Genomic DNA, 16,634 nt, shown 5'->3' with positions numbered 1-16,634 from the left:
AGGAAGAAGCTCTAAATATATCAGACACTCAGGGTAAATCTACACTGCCATTAAAAACCCACTGACTCTTGCTTATGGGGCTCAGGCAAGAGCTGTTTAATTGCAGTGTAGATGTTCAGGCTCTAGGTGCCTACAAAGTGGAAGGGTCCCAGAGCTCAGGCTGTAGCCCAAGCCAGAAAGTCTTCACCAAGTTAAACAGTCCTGTAGCCCAAGCCCTGCAAGCCTGAATCAGTTGGCACAGGCCAGCTGCAGTTGTCTTATTGCCTTATGGTCTTATTTTCAGAAGTGTTTTATTTAAAGCTAATAGGAGCTGGAGGTGCTCAAAACTTCTGGAAGTCAGACCCTTAGTACACAAGGTTGATATGCAAGGTAGGGGACCCAAAGCCTAGTCTAAGATATTGCCTTGAGAGAGAACGCCCTTTTTTTTTTAAATTCCGCCCCTACTTTTCAGTCACCAGCAATGGGGAGTCTACTGAGCTTTTCACCAGGGTGTTGTCCGTGATCATGCTGTCCCACCCACTTTCATAATCCTTCATATTAACTCAGAATCCAGAACGCCACATATGTAAGGACAGAAGAAATCTTCCTGAATGTGTAATATGATGCATACAACAGATAATGCTTTGTTTGCCTATTATATATCTTTTTAGTTTAACATGCCTAAAGAAAAAAAGGAATAAAAGATTACTTTGATTTTGTACACTTCAGGAGAGAGAGAGAGAGAGAGAGAGAGAGAGAGAGACTGATTCCAGAACACAGACAAGCATCAAACACAGGCACTGCCTTAAGAAATCACCCCATTAAGCTCATGCAATAAAATCTGGTTGAGACATGTAGCATATACATGCTATTCCAATCCTGAATCTCAGAAGAATCTGCCAGAATGGTTCAAAATATAGTGGTGTTCATTATTTGAAATAATATTAACAAGAGAACAGAGCTGAAATGAACCACAAAACTAGTTCTGCTTATGATACAGTCTAGATTTAAAAATATAGGTCTTCAGAAATGACATGCTAGGGAATTCTACGAGGAAATTAAACAGTGTAGGGCTGTCATGAGGTTTTTACTTTCAAGTTCCCAATGCTATTTTACTTGAATCACACTTCGTAAGGTACATTAAGGGACCTTAATCTGGCACGTGCACATACTATTTGGCTACATGTATGGTAAAACTAGAATAAGAGAGGCTAGAGGTCAGAAGGAACCATTCTGATACTCTAGTCTGACCTCCCATATAACACAGGCCATAGAATTTCCCCAAAATAAATTTTAGAGCTTATCTTTTAGAAAAACATCCAATTCTGATCTAAAAATTGTTAGTGATAAAGAATACACCATGACCCCTAGCAAACTGTTCAAATGGTAATCACTCTCACTGTAAAAGATCTATTTCCAAACTGAATTTGTCTAGCTTCATCTTCCAGCCACTGAACTGTTTTATACCCTTCTCTGCTGGAGTGAATAATCCATTGTTAAATATTTGTTCTCCATGTAGATACACAAATTGCAATCAAATCACCTTTTAGCTAAGCTAGATTGAGCTTCTTGCGTTTATTACTATAGGCATATTTTCTAATCCTTTAATCAGTCTCAGGGCTCTTCTGTGAGCCCTCTCCAATTTATTAACAACCTTCTTGAATTGGGGCACCAAAAATGGACAGTATTCCAGCAGCAGTCATTCCAATGCCAAATAGAGAGACAGAATCACTTATCTTCTCTACTAGAGATTCCCTGTTTAAACATTCCAGGATCTCATTAGCTCTTCTGTCCACAGTATCACAGTGGGAACTCATGTTCAGATGATCATCCACCATAATCTCCAAATTTTTTTCAGAATCACTGCTTCCCAGGATAGAGTCCCCCATCCTGTAAGCATGGCCTACCTGCTTTGTTCCTAGATATAATACATTTATATTTAGCCATATCAATACTTATATTGTTTGCTCTCACTCAGTTTCCAAGCAAGCCAGATCACTCTGAATCAGTGACCTATCCTCTTCATTATTTACCACTCCCCAATGACTGTCTCATCTGTAAATTTTATTAGTGATAGTTTTGTTTTCTTCCAGGTTATTGATAAAAACATTAAATAGCGTTAGGCCAAGAACCAATCCCTTTGGGACTCCACTGGGAAAACACCCGCTTGATGACGATTTCCTGCTTACAATTACATTGAGAACTATCAGTCTGCCAGTTTCTATAATTTGTGATGTTAATTTTATACTGTTCTACTTTTAACCAAAATGTCATGCAGTACAAAGTAAAATGGCTTATATAAAGTAAAAGAATTGAATATCAACTCTATTATCTTTATCACCCAAACGGTTATATCTCACCAAAAAGACAAATTAATTTGACAAGATCTATTTTCAGTAAACCACGTTTATTTGCATTAATTACATTACCCTCCTTTAGTTCTTTATTAAACAAGTCCGGTATCAGCAACTCCACTGTGTTTCCCAGGATCTGTATCAGGCTGACAGCCCTATGAATTATCCATGTCATCCTGTCAACATTTTTTAAAGATTGGAAGAAAGCTAATGTGCATGCCTTCTGGAGTTTCCCCGCTGCTTCAAAACTTACTGAAAACAACCTTAACTATCCAGTAAGCTCCTCTGCCAACTCTTTTGAAACCTCTGGATAAAAGTTATCTGGATTGGCTGCTTTAAAAATGTTTGTCCTTATTAGCTTGTGTTTAACATTCATTCCCCTAGTATTTCTCAAGGAAAGAGCATATGAGGAGACTATCACCCCAAATTCAGAACAGAAATATATACTGAACACTTCTACCTTTTCTGCATTATTATCGATAATTCGATCATTTCCATCTACTAATGGACTAATACCAGCACCAGGAGTTTTTGTTCCTAATATAAAATTTTTAAAACACTTTGACGCCCTTAACTCTGCAGGCCATAGATTTCTCCTTGGTCTCATCACTTTTCTATAATTCATAAATTTTGATTCATATTCATTACTGTCAACTTCCCCTTTCTTCCATTTGGTTATATTTAATTAATTTATTTATTTTAAATAGCAGTCTTCACTTCCCTCTAAACCAAGTTGATTGTTTAACCAGCACAGCCTTCTTCCTGATTGTGGCTTTTTTGGACATCTATAAGGTGTTCTTAAGTGATTAAGCCCTGGCTGGGATGATTTAATTGGAGATTGGTCCTGCTTTTGAGCAGGGGGTTGGACTAGATGACCTCCTGAGGTCCCTTCCAACCCTGATATTCTATGATTCTATGATTCCCAATCGTTCACATTTTTTTGATTAAATTCTTCCTCCCAGATGATTTGACTCTTAATTGTTTTCAGCGTTGTGAAATTGGCCTTGATAAACACACACACACACAAAGCTATGTTATCCAGCACTTTATCGACCAGAAAGCTCTATTAACTGGCATTTCCAATATCTCCCAATACAACTCTTCAATCTAGTAACCGGGACCAGTATACTGCCCAGGAGGTCATGCAGTTGCACATTCTACATTCTATTTTTTTGCAAAAGAGGCAGAAGACGAGTCAGCAAGTTGATATTAGGGATTTATTCAAAAAAGCAGCTTCCAGGGTGTTCATCCCAATCTCATACACCTTCTACATCTACGATAATAATTGCTGTTGATGATGACGACCCTGAGGTGCCTTCTGAACCATCGATTAAATTATGTTCAATACAGTTTTACTGTTAAGTGTATTTTTAGTGATCTGGATGTACACCATGCACTGCCCATAGTGATACGCACTGTCAAAAGATAACCTGCTGTATAGAAAACTTTACCTGTATACACTTAAGTAGTTCAAGAAACCTACAACTCTCCAGTGCAGTACTACTACTGGATTGGTGAGTATCTGTTTACTATTTTATACTTTACTCGTTTTATTGTATTCTAAATTCTTTGAAAATTGGTATTCCATTGGTAAGTATACCTCATAGTTAACTGGAATTTTTGACTAACCTCCTATTCCTCCAGCATGCCGGATGACAAATCTTTTACTGTATTACTGGTCTGAACTTTATTCTTCTTGCACATTGGTAACTCTGATCAAGTCACGATCACTTGTGTCTGAGACATCATCTGCATCAACCAGCTTACGTTGACCTAACTCTTTAAGCATCTAGAATGTCACTCCTGCCAGTGTAACTCGCCCACTACACCAATTTAATAACTCCAAAAGAGGTGTAGAGTCAATATCAATGTAGTTAGGCTGATGCAGTGTCAGTGCAAACACTGTGTTGCTTATATCTACTGTTGCTGCCTTTCAGAAGCCCCACTATTCCCCACACTGCCAGTTAAGTAGGTGCAAGTGCTTCTGGCGAGGACGCACACCTCCGATGCAAGGAGAGTAATGCAGACATGCAAAAGCGATTTAGTTACTGTGCTGGCTGAACGTTGACGTAACTTAGGCTCAGGTGGCAGAAATAAAAATAGCAGTGTAAATGCTCCCTTTTGGGCTCCAGTCCAGATTCTGAGACCCTCCCTCATGTCAGATTCCACCACGCAGGCTGGAATATCTAACATTGCTATTTTTAGCCCCACAGTCCAAACCAGAGTGAACAGACCCAGGCTCTGAGACTCAATGCCTCAGGGTTTTTTGTTTTTGTAGTGTGGATATACCCTAAAGCTCCTTTGAAAATTCCAGCCTTAGATGCCAAAGGTAAATCATAGAATCTCAGAATCATAGAATACCCGGGTTGGAAGAGACCCCAGGAGGTCATCTAGTCCAACCCCCTGCTCAAAGCAGGACCAATCCTAAACTAATTCATCCCAGCCAGGGCTTTGTCAAGCCTGACCTTAAAAACCTCAAAGGAAGGAGATTCCACTACCTCCCTAGGTAACGCATTCCAGTGCTTCACCACCCTCCTAGTGAAGTTTTTCCTAATATACAACCAAAACCTCCCCCACTGCAACTTGAGACCATTACTCCTTGTCCTGTCCTCTTCTACCACTGAGAACAGTCTAGATCCAACCTCTTTGGGACCCCCTTTCAGGTAGTTGAAAGCAGCTATCGAATCCACATTCATTCTTCCCTTCTGCAGACTAAATAATCCCAGTTCCCTCAGCCTCTCCTCATAAGTCATGTGCCCCAGCACCCTAATCATTTTCTTTGCCATCCGCTGGACTCTTTCCAATTTTTCCACATCCTTCTTGTAGCGTGGGGCCCAAAACTGGACACACTACTCCAGATGAGGCCTCACCAATGCCCAACAGAGGGGAATGATCATGTCCCTCGATCTGCTGGCAGTGCTCCTACTTATACAGCCCAAAATGTCATTAGCCTTCTTGGCAACAAGGGCACAGTGCTGATTCATATCCAGCTTCTCATCCACTGTAATCCCTAGGTCCTTTTCTGCAGAACTGCTGCCTAGCTACTCGGTCCCTAGCCTGTAGCAGTATGGGATTCTTCCATCCTAAATGCAGGACTCTGCACTTGTCCTTGTTGAACCTCATCAGATTTCTTTTGGCCCAATCCTCCAATTAGCCTAGGTCCCTCTGTATCCTATCCCTTCTCTCCACTGTGTCTACCACTCCTCCCAGTTTAGTGTCATCTGCAAACTTGCTGAAGGTGCAATCCACGTCATCCTCCAGATCATTAATGAAGATACTGAACAAAACTGGCCCCCGGACCGACCCATGGAGCACTCCACTTGATACTGGCTACCAACTAGACATGGAGCCATTGATCACTACCCGTTGAGCCCGATGATCTAGCCAGCTTTCTCTCCACCTTATAGTCCATTCATCCAGCCCATACTTCTTTAACTTGCTGGCAAGAATACTGTGGGGAACCGTATCTAAAGCTTTGCTCAAGTCAAGGAATAATACGTCCACTGCTTTCCCCTCATCCACAGAGCCAGTTATCTCATCATAGAGGGCAATTAAGTTAGTCAGGCATGACTTGCCCTTAGTGAATCCATGCTGACAGGTTACACTGTACTCAAATCAGTCAGGTTACATTGTTATTAGCAGATGTTGGAGCCAATCACACTCAAGAAAGTATGACATTATTTCCTGGCTGTAACACACACACAAAATCTTCATCCTGCAGTCATCTGCCTGTTATTTAGTACAAGTGAAGGCAAATAGCACCAATAAGAAATGGACTTGAAATATAATTTTTGGATATGCATAAAAAAATCAAAAATCAAAATCACTAAAATCAAATTATTTAAATAGCTAATCTACTGGTGTGTCAATTAATTTTGCAAAGGTGCACTTACAAATGAGCTATTTTTGCTTAAACCTATAGGTCTGTAGTTGGCAACATAAGACAGCATAAGGAGAAATTTGATGTCACATCAGGACCAGGATTACAGTATAGGCACTTTAGGTCTATGCCTAGGGATGGTTTCACAATAAAGTTTAACAGGGTATATTTTAGAAAATCTCAATTAAATTAAGACTGATACTAAAGAATCCAAGAAAGCACCCTGTGACATGTCCTTGTTTACTTTAAAAAATGTTCTACTGACTTCTGTAGATATTATGTAACTGCTTTCATTAATGTGACCTGCGTTAACTGATCTTTGTCTTTCTGCAGACAACTGAAACAGCTGGAGTGTTTTGAACTGCTCCATGTCTCTCAGTGGAGCACTCATTTTAAGACCAGATGCTCTGGGGGTTCCCCTCTCCCACTGCCCCATCCCCAAACAGAAAACTGCATGTGGCAGGAAAAGAGTCAGGTGGACTTGGCCCACCCACACAAACAGACATACCCTGATTTCTAGGTTAATTACTGGAGGAGGCGCCACCAGCCCCCTTCTGCCACTTGTGCCTCTAGAAGAGAAGAGGGGAGCAGACCCCTATACTGCCATGCCTGCTAGTACCAGGAGGACAGAGGCCCTGTGCCAGCACACTTTACGTAGGGAGGACCACCCTCAATAATACAACTCCAAGAGGGGGCAGGAACAGTGTGTGGAACACAAAATTAAAAACTCTCCGTGGCCACCTTACTTAATCACACCATTTAGTCAGCCATGTTATACATGGGTTAGGAGTAAAAGAAAAAAAAAAAAAAAACAAGATGGGATGGAAAAAGGGATGTGATTAAGGACCTACATCTGATGCGACAACCACACCAATCAGAAGTGAACTGAATTATTTGCAGGGTAACAGAGGAATAAGGACGGGGAAGGGAGGACAGCTATGGAAGGAAGCACTCACGTGGCAACACTGTAAATCTGAGAAACTCGCAGATAAAAAAGATAGCACTGGAATGGAGAGACCGTGGACAGAAGAACTTCTTAAAGCATCTCTTTAACTCTTATATTTCTGTAACACATTCACATATTTCAATAGCATGGTGGGTTGGTTTTTTTGGGGGGGAGGGGGGGGCAAGGGTGTTTGTTTTTTTAATTAATTGTAAAACAAAAAAAAAGATAAAATGGCTATAGACACAAAATGCATATATATGGTGTGCACTGGTGGACTAATTAGAAGGCCAGAAGGTAACATTGATCCAGTCTGAACTATAAACCACAATCGTAGGACTCCCTTGAATTAATTCCTGTTTGAATTAAAGCATATCTTTTAGAAAAACATGCAATCTTCATGTAAATACTTCCAATGATAGAGAATCCCTGGTGGTCTTAAGGATGCTCACCAGTATTGGAGAGCAGAGCTGTCCCTAGGGTACGGCAAATCGGGGTGACCACCCCAGACCCCACCCCACGGTTTCTGAGGAGGTGGGCTGGGAGGTGAGGTGGGAGACGGGCAAGCGGGGGCGAGGAAGAGCACCCTTCCCAACCTTCCCCTTCCCACCCATTACCCCCATCACCTCCTGTGGGCCCTGCCAATCAGCACCTCCTCCACCTCCCTCTCCATCCCTCCCAGTGCCTATCACTGATCAGCTGTTTCGCAGCATCTAGAGACACTGGGGGGAGGAGTGAGGATGCAGCACACTCGAGGGAGGGGGCAGGACTAGGCAGGGAAGAGGGGGGCAGAGGTGGAGTGGCAGCAGGGCTTGGGTGGAGCCATGGGGGAGCTCCCCCCGGCAGATAGAAACTCCGCACCAATGTCCCGGGCCCCACACCCCGCTAGGGACAGCCCTGCCGGAGGAAATAAGGAGTGAGGTCGTTCACATTTTTCTGATGTGACTTAGGTGGTATGTACATGCACCTCAATACATGATTAATTTAACACAAATTATACAAACAGTAATATCACCAGTGGAAGACCTCATAAAAGCAATTCCCCACTATTTAATTTTCTGAAGTACTTACAGAATCTAGAGATGGACTAGATAACCTAATAGGTTTCTTCCATCTCCCGGCCAACACAGGGTTGTTTCCTATTGTACATTTACTATGGTTGGTTGTTTTGGTCCAACAGAGTTTTAAGTGTCCCAAGCAACAGGATTTCTACCATTTTCCTTAGACTATGCCCGTCAAACATATCTCATTAACAAGCTTACCCCTAATATTCTATTTAAGTATCTTCCTTTAATTTCATGTCATTACACCTTGCTATACCTCACCATTCCCAGCGTTTACATCTTACACATTTCTACATTATTTCCCACCATTTATTCCCTTAGCCATGATCTATTATTTAGCTCTTTCCATCTTTACTCATAAAGACAAAACTCCTTCAAACACCCTAACTTCTGATGTTTTCTTTGAACATCCTTCAGTTAGTCAATATCTTTTATGGCACTCAGTAGCCCAGACCTGAACATAGTATTCCTGTTGCTTCTGTAGTAGGACCAAATACAGAGGGACTATGAGGCCTATGACATGAGACCTCTGCATATGCAGCCAAAAGTTATATTTTTGTTTTGTGCCTCTATCACTTTGCAAATTCATGCCTCACTTGCTGTCCACTATATCATCTTTTCTATTGCTATCATTTCTTCCCAGATTTCTAACTTCTGGTGAGGGTCCATACAATGTTTTCCCTTTAGAGGTATTATTAGCTTGCATTTTTTCAACTTAAAGCTCATTTAGTTATTTTCTGCTCATGTTTATAATGTAAGTCGTCCTCTTGATCTTCGCTAATGTTTGTAAAACTTCCTAATTTAACATCTACATTTTTCATTAACTTGATTTTTACTAGCTGTCCCAGACCATTAAGATATCCATTAATATCAGACCTAGCAGATCCTTTGAGATTCCTCAGACACTTCCCTGCAACAAAACGATTTTGGTGGTTAGCTTAACTTTAAGAAAAAAAAAGGAGGAAGAAGGAGAAATAAAAAGACACGGTTAAGCTATTGGTTAGGAAGGTTGTTCTCTTAACAGCTTTCAACCCACGCACAATGGGTGCTACTACAAACAAAAAAAACAACAATGCATGTGTTCAATTCAATATTTGATTTTTAAAGGTCATAATTTTGTAGGAGACTTAACTGCATTTACTTACACTTCCCCTTTTCATCCTTTAAGACCCTTCTCCTGCAAACACACACATGCATAACCTTGCTCATGAGCAGTCCCACTGAAGACACGTATTTCTCCAATTATTTTGATGGCTGTTGTTTTTAAGGTTTATATGTCATAGTGAACTATTAAGTCTGCTGTATTTTTTTAAGCAATGTGACTTATATGACATCTCAGTACATTTGCTACTGAATCGTTGCCAAGTGGCGGAAGAAACTGGAATTTTTATCAATTCAAGTGTTTGATTACACGAGCGTTTATTAAGTGACGTTCTATTATACATTATTTACAATTGCTTGACGTCTTTTTTATTTTTTAAATAGATTCACTGTTAACTACTTTCCAGTTGAAAGGTTAGATTCCACAAAATGCTGTCAAATGAACTTTTTTTTTTTTTTTTTTTTTTTAAAAGTGAAGGGTTTGTTCACAATGAAGGTTAACAAGGTAAGCTTTTGGAGACCTTCACAATTCAATGAAGGCAGATATTAAAGGATCCAAAAAGTACTATCATGTCACACATCCCTGTTTACTTTAAAAATGTTTTCGGGACTGTGAAGACTACCATGTACGAATCTCAGCTGTGGGAAAACAAGACAGTATGAAAATTCTTTTAAAAACATAGCACTCTGAACCACTGCCACAAATGAGATGCACGGGTGGGAAAGTGTGAGAGGATGACACGAGAATGATATACACGTTGGTTTCTTCAGTCTTACCTTTGGGCTGCTGTTTTTACTACTGGTATCTGTGCATGAGCATGGTGAAAATGTCTACCGTGCACTACGGTTCCTGGACAAGTTATATTCTGGGAATTTTCACTGTAAATATGATAGAAAGTAAGGTAAACAAAAGTTACAAAATTAACAAAACTGCAGAAACAATGAAAAAAGCTAAGAAATGTCATGTAGCTAATCAGTAACTAAAATAATATAATACTTAAATTACATAACTAGACTGGTTTGATAAAGAGGCAGCACAGTCAGAAATGAGGATTCTCAGCCTCTCCCGACTTCCGGGCCCATAAACCACACACAGCTTCTTCTTGTGGTTCACTGCTGTAATCTTTTGCAATGATATTCTATAATCCTTTGCAGTCACAAATGTCTAATTTGAAAACGTTATTAAAAAAAAATCTAACAAAAAATAGGAAACGTCCAGATTAATGTACACAGAACTGGTTTCAGAGTAACAGCCGTGTTAGTCTGTATTCGCAAAAAGAAAAGGAGTACTTGTGGCACCTTAGAGACTAACCAATTTATTTGAGCATGAGCTTTCGTCTCTCGTTCTAAACCTCGCCGTGCTGAAGTCTACTTCTGTGCCTGTAGGAGCATAAATGCCATATCAAAACAGCCCAGCATCCTATTGCTGACATTGGCCAGTACCAGACTCTTTAAAGGAAGGGACAAAAATCTGCATAATAGACCATTATAGACTATTCTGCCAAAAAGGAACATTTCTTCCTAACCTGAGGCAGCTCGTGGTTGGCTAAGATATACCTTTTATTTCATAATACCTAATGTTGACAAAAGCCTTTATTCAATGCTGATAAGCTCTTGGTCACAAAGTATTTTGTGGCCATGAGTTCCCCAAGTTAATTAGGCATTGTGTTCAAAAGGAATCTTTTTTTTTTTTTTTTTAAATTTAGCTGCCTTCATTTTCATTCATTCCTTTGATTTTGTTTTTGTGGGGTTTTTTTTGTTTTAAGTCAGCGGTTCTCAAACTGGAGGTCAGTACCCCTCAAGAGGTCACATGGGGGGTCATGAGCTGCAAGCCTCCACCCTAAGCCCCGCTTTGCCTCCAGCATTTATAATGGTGTTAAATATACCAACAAGGGTTTTTAATTTATAAGGAGGGTCACACTCAGAGGCTTGCTATGTGAAAGGGGTCACCGTACAAAAGTTTGAGAACCACTGTTAAGTCTTATGTTTCTTCCTACTTGTCTCTTTAAGCAGTCCTAATCTAGTCACTCTCCCCTTTGGAAGTTTTTTCATGACTAATCACCTGCTTATCTCTGGAGCTCTACCACCTTTGATATAATTATTTTAGAGAATTTAGCACAGCATTCATGATATGGGAAAATCATCACGTTTTATAATGGAATAATATTTTGCACTATTTTCTCCCCCCTCTTTATAAATCTTAGCATGATGAGTAATCAATATGCAATGGAAACCAAAAGAGTAGAGGTTTTCATTGAGTTGTCCACAATGATAAACTGCTTTTTTTTCCACTGTGATGAACTCTGATTTAGAATCCAATAATGTGAATGAGTAGTTCAAATTATTCCTTCCCATATACACATGAAGTTCATTGCTGACGAATGCGAGGTAATCAGTCACCACACATCATCAGTATTTACCTAGCTTTGTTAGGTCCTTTTCATATCATAGGATTCTTTTCATATCTTGACTTAAATAGTTTTGTGCAATCCACAAAAGTCTGACCTCACTATTCACTTCCCTTTACAAATCATTAACATATTGAACACCGATTCGAATATCAATCCTGTGGACACCCCACTGTTACCCTCTGCCATACTTAAAATTGATCAGCTATTTCTACTCTTCATTTTCTGTCTGTTAGCCAGTTTTAATCCATCAGAGTAGTTTGCCTCTCTCCCAGGCCTGCTTGGTTTTCCTTTTTAGCCTCATGAGGGACTTTGTGAAAGGTTTTTTCAAAGTCCAAATTAATGTCAACTAGGATCCCTTTATCTATTATTTGGTTCACATGCTCAAAGAACTCTCATAGATGCATAATTTTCATGCTGGTTTATACTTATTGTTTTGTTCATCTTAACTGTTTTTTCAGTCAATTTACTAAATACTGCAGGCAGGCTCAACTGCTTTGTATTCCTCATCCAAGACCCCATTTATACACCACTTGGTCTTTTGTTTTCTTTTATTAAGGCACCTCCTCTTTTGACATGTCAATCTCTGACAACACTTACCTGAAAAAAAGGAAAATCAGGGATAGCTATTTCCTTCCTGTCTTTTGTGGTAAAGATAGATACAAAGAAATTATGCTGCTTCACTTCAATATTATTACACAAATAAATCACTCCCTGGTAGTGCAATGGAGTCACCCATTCTTTCACATAGGCTTCCATCTTGTGATGCACTTACAGTATGTTATTAGAGTGGATCAGAAAATGTGCCTCTTTCAACAAAATTTTCTTTAAAAAAACCCTGACAATGTTTTTATAAATTATGCAAAACAATGTTTCAATTTTTATTTCAAGATGAGTTTGATTTATTCTATATTTTACTTTCTAAACAAAACACTTCAACTGAGCCAAAACCAGGGTTCTGTGATTGTTATTTTCAGAATTTTGTTTTGCACGAGATTTCAAAATTTTGTTTTGCTCTGCTCCGGAACAGGGAAAAAAAAAAATCCAGATCCCACACAGCCCTCTATTTTGTTACTTTTTATATTTTTGTCCATTTGCTCTTCAAAACCCTTCTTTTCCCTTAACTTCCATATTACATTTTATTTGCTACAGTACATGGTCCTTTCTATTGACTTCGCTTGGGAAGTATTTCCATTTTATAAAGGGTAACTTTGTGGCTGAAACAACATATCATACCTTGCCATTTAGCCATAATACTGGGGTGGGACAGCATGACAAAATATATGTGTGTCCACACCTCACATATCACTATCATAATAATCATTATGAAAAGTATGCCTTGTGAGGTACCATTTGAAAACTCATAATTTGCCAGTCATTGTCCTGATAAAATGTGTGTGACAACACTATATGAGAAAAGTTATAAGATTCCACTGTACAGCGTTAACAACACATTCCAAACTGAGGTTGGCAGGACAGGTTTGTCTCAAACAGAGGAATGTATGTGCTCTGCTTAAGTTGCATTTAAGCAGTAAACAGAGCCATCAAGCAGGAAGGGAAACAAAGGACGCTCAAGTCAGTGAGGAAAAAGCAGCAGGGGACATCCTTCCACATAGATTTGGTCTCCTGAATCTCGGCTGAACATGTTTTTCAATAAGGGGACTGACACTATAAAAAGGAGGAACAAATATAGCTAAGCACACCCTCTCTCTCCCTGCCCACCACATTCATGGCACCAGAAGCAACAAAGGAAGCATTTGTTGAATTCTGGGAGAAGGGATCCTGATCTAAGAAATTTGGTCAGTAATACTGCTGAAAGCATATGTTGAGAAAATTTGTTAAGTTAGGCACCGGTAGTATTTTAACTTCATTTTCTTGTAACCATTTCTGACTTTTATGCCTCATTACTTAAACTCACTTAAAATCTCTTTGTAGTTAATACATTTGTTTTATCTAATCCAATGTGATTAAACTGAAATGTGTGGGAAACTCCATCTGAGGTGGCATGTTATGTGCATATTATTTCTACTGAAGCAATAACAAACTTAATATAAACTTGTATTATATTAAGTCCAGAAGAGGGCTGGGCAGTACAGGACATACATTTCTGGGGAAAAATCTAAGACTGGGAGTCTGTTTAGGTCACTCTGCAGTATCACCAAAGCTGGTAAGAGCCAAAGTGTGGCTGGCTGCAGCGCGTGCACGCACACACACAGCCAGTAGTGACTTGCATGCTGGGGGCTGTTTGTGAGCAGTCCAGGCTGATGGCTACAGCAGGAAAGCATTGTAAAGGGCACCTCAGGTTAGAGAGGAAGCTGCTCAGTCTGCATTGTACCCTCATATATTACAGAGATGTGTTCTTTGTTCTGCATTTTTGTTCCGCCTTACTTTTTAGTTCAGCAATATGAATGCGTTCAGGAAGAAATGTGCTACCTTTAAGGAGCTGCTGTATTGTGTGTAAGGATTTTAATTTCACTTTTGATTTCAATGTGTTTTTAACTTAAGGGAAAAAAAAAAAAGGGAAAAGGTTAAAGACCTTCCTAATGTTCAGTACAGTGCTAGTGACTGGCACAATTACTCCCTCAAGTATATTGAATTTAGTTGTACTATGTTCATTATTAATTAGTGGCTCAGTTTGTTACAACCAAGCCCAGTACCCAGCCGTAATCACTAGTCTGTTGCAAGTGGACCCAGCCGCCAAATTCAAGTTAGTTGGGTCTGGGTAGAATCTAATCACTATTTCTAGCTGTGGTCTATACAGCATATGCCCAGTCTCAGAACTCTTGTCAGAAGGCGGTCCATGGGCCATAGAGCACTGCCACGCAGCCACTCTAAATCCCACAAATCACTGCTTAAAACCTGTGAGCTTCCTCAGCTGCTTACACGCAGTCCTTCGAGCTCCACCTCAGATGCGGACACTCCGGGCTTCTAATTTAACACCTTTGAACATAAGAACAGCCACACTGGGTCAGACCAAAGCTCCATCTAGCCCAGTATCCGGTCTTCCGACAGTGGCAAATGCCAGGTGCCCCAGAGGGAATGAACAGAACAGGTAATCATCAAGTGATCCATTCCCACTCCTAGCTTCTGGCAAACAGAGGCTAGGAACACCATCCCTGTCGATCCTGGCTAATAGCCATCACTGGACCTATCCTCCATGAATATATCAAGTTCTTTTTTGAACTCTGTTATAGTCTTGGCCTTCACAACATCCTCTGGCAAAGAGGGTTCCGCAGGCTGACTGTGCGTTGTGTGAAGAAATACTTCCTTTTGTTTTAAACCTCCTGCCTATTACTTTCATTTGGTGACCCCTAGTTCTTGTTATGAGGAGGAGTAAACAACACTTCCCTATTTACTTTCTCCACAACAGTCATGATTTTATAGACCTCCATCGTAGCCCCCACCCGTAGTGGTCTCTTTTCCAAGCTGAAAAAGTCCCAGTCTTCTTAATCTCTTCTCATATGGAAGCTGTTCTGTACCCCTAATCATTTTTGTTACCCTTTTCTGAACCTTTTCCAGTTCCACTATATCTTTTTTGAAATGGGGCGACCACATCTGCACACAGTATTCAAGATGTGGGCATACCATTGATTTATATAGAGGCAATATGATATTTTCTGTCTTATTATCTATCCCTTTCTTAATGATTCGCAACATTCTGTTCACTTTTTTAACTGTAGCTAAACATTGAGTAGGTGTTTTCAGAGAACTATCCACAATGACTCCAAGATCCCTTTCTTGAGTAGTAACAGCTAATTTAGACCCCATTCATTTTATATGTATAGTTGGAATTATGTTTTCCAATGTGCATTACTTTGCATTTATCAATATTGAATTTCATCTGCCATTTTGTTGCCCAGTCACCCAAGTTTTGAGAGATCCTTTTGTAGCTCTTCGCAGTCTGCCTGGGACTTAATTATCTTGACTAGATAACATGGGGACAACATGGCAGAAAACAAGAACAGAGTTAACAATGGAACTTCTTAACCAGAGAAGCTTTACTCAAAGCACTCTAGAGAGTTAAAGACCTTTGAAAATAACTGAAGTCCTGAGATACACCCTCCCTTGGACTAATCTTACCCTTTCTGTGAGTCTGAGGTTCATAAGCACTTCAGGAAAGCAGAGTCTCTCCTGCCTTCTTTCTTCTGCAAGTCCTCCTCATATTTGGTGATGGTTACTCCTAATCTCCACCCCCTCCTACACAAAGAAGAACCCTACTCTTAAACAGAGTCTCCCCTCTATGACATACACAAAACTGAGAAGCTCCAGCCACACCTCTCTCTTGCCTGCATGACGGCAGGCCCTTGAGTAGAAAAGCCATTGTTACACGAAGCTGGGCCAACAGCTGAGAGCCAATCAAAGTCAATAGCTCTTGGTCTCAAACACCTTTCCTAAGCAAGACAACTATCTGAATGCAGTATAATAGGTTATCCCTGGTGGCAGGGGGCAGATGTGCTCACACCACTGAATGTGCTCATACCACTGCCTACACAGACTTCTTGCTTTCAGTTCCTGTGCCTCATGCTACAATGGCTCCTGGCTACCAAAAGCAGCAACTGCAGGAAAACACCTGCTCAGCATCCACAGCCCTGGGCTTGAGCATGCTCAGTGCAAATGGAATCTTCAGACAATTTAACTGCCAAACTAATAAGTCTCTATTAAGCATATGCGAACTGCAGTTTTTGGGAGGCTTTTAACTTGGCCAATTTGGACAGGGGGTGACAAAAGGCACATGACTGACACCAGGATGACAGCCCTGCCAAATTTCAAGATCATATTTCAAAGTACGGAGATGATAAAACTTCCTAATGAAATGGACATAGGCACTTAATGTGGACAAAATAATAGATTTCTCCCCAACTTTGTTCTGAGAAACGGCTGAATTTTGCTGAAACATTAAAAAAA

General features: G+C 40.2%; 1 protein-coding gene across 6 annotated transcripts in view; it reads right to left on the bottom strand.

Moving 5' to 3' along the window:
* Positions 1-16,634, bottom strand: part of SENP6 (SUMO specific peptidase 6) — a 167,414-nt gene that overhangs the window by 108,899 nt on the left and 41,881 nt on the right. For all 6 annotated transcript variants that reach the window (XM_048845895.2, XM_048845901.2, XM_048845896.2 and 3 more), the window contains one exon: positions 10,099-10,200. In XM_048845895.2, the coding sequence (XP_048701852.1) occupies positions 10,099-10,200 (102 nt within the window). The remainder of the gene's footprint in view (positions 1-10,098; positions 10,201-16,634) is intronic.

The sequence above is a fragment of the Caretta caretta genome, chromosome 3 (assembly GCF_965140235.1).
Source record: "Caretta caretta isolate rCarCar2 chromosome 3, rCarCar1.hap1, whole genome shotgun sequence".
In the NCBI taxonomy this organism is placed as follows: domain Eukaryota; kingdom Metazoa; phylum Chordata; order Testudines; family Cheloniidae; genus Caretta; species Caretta caretta.
This window is presented reverse-complemented; position numbering and strand designations above follow the sequence as displayed.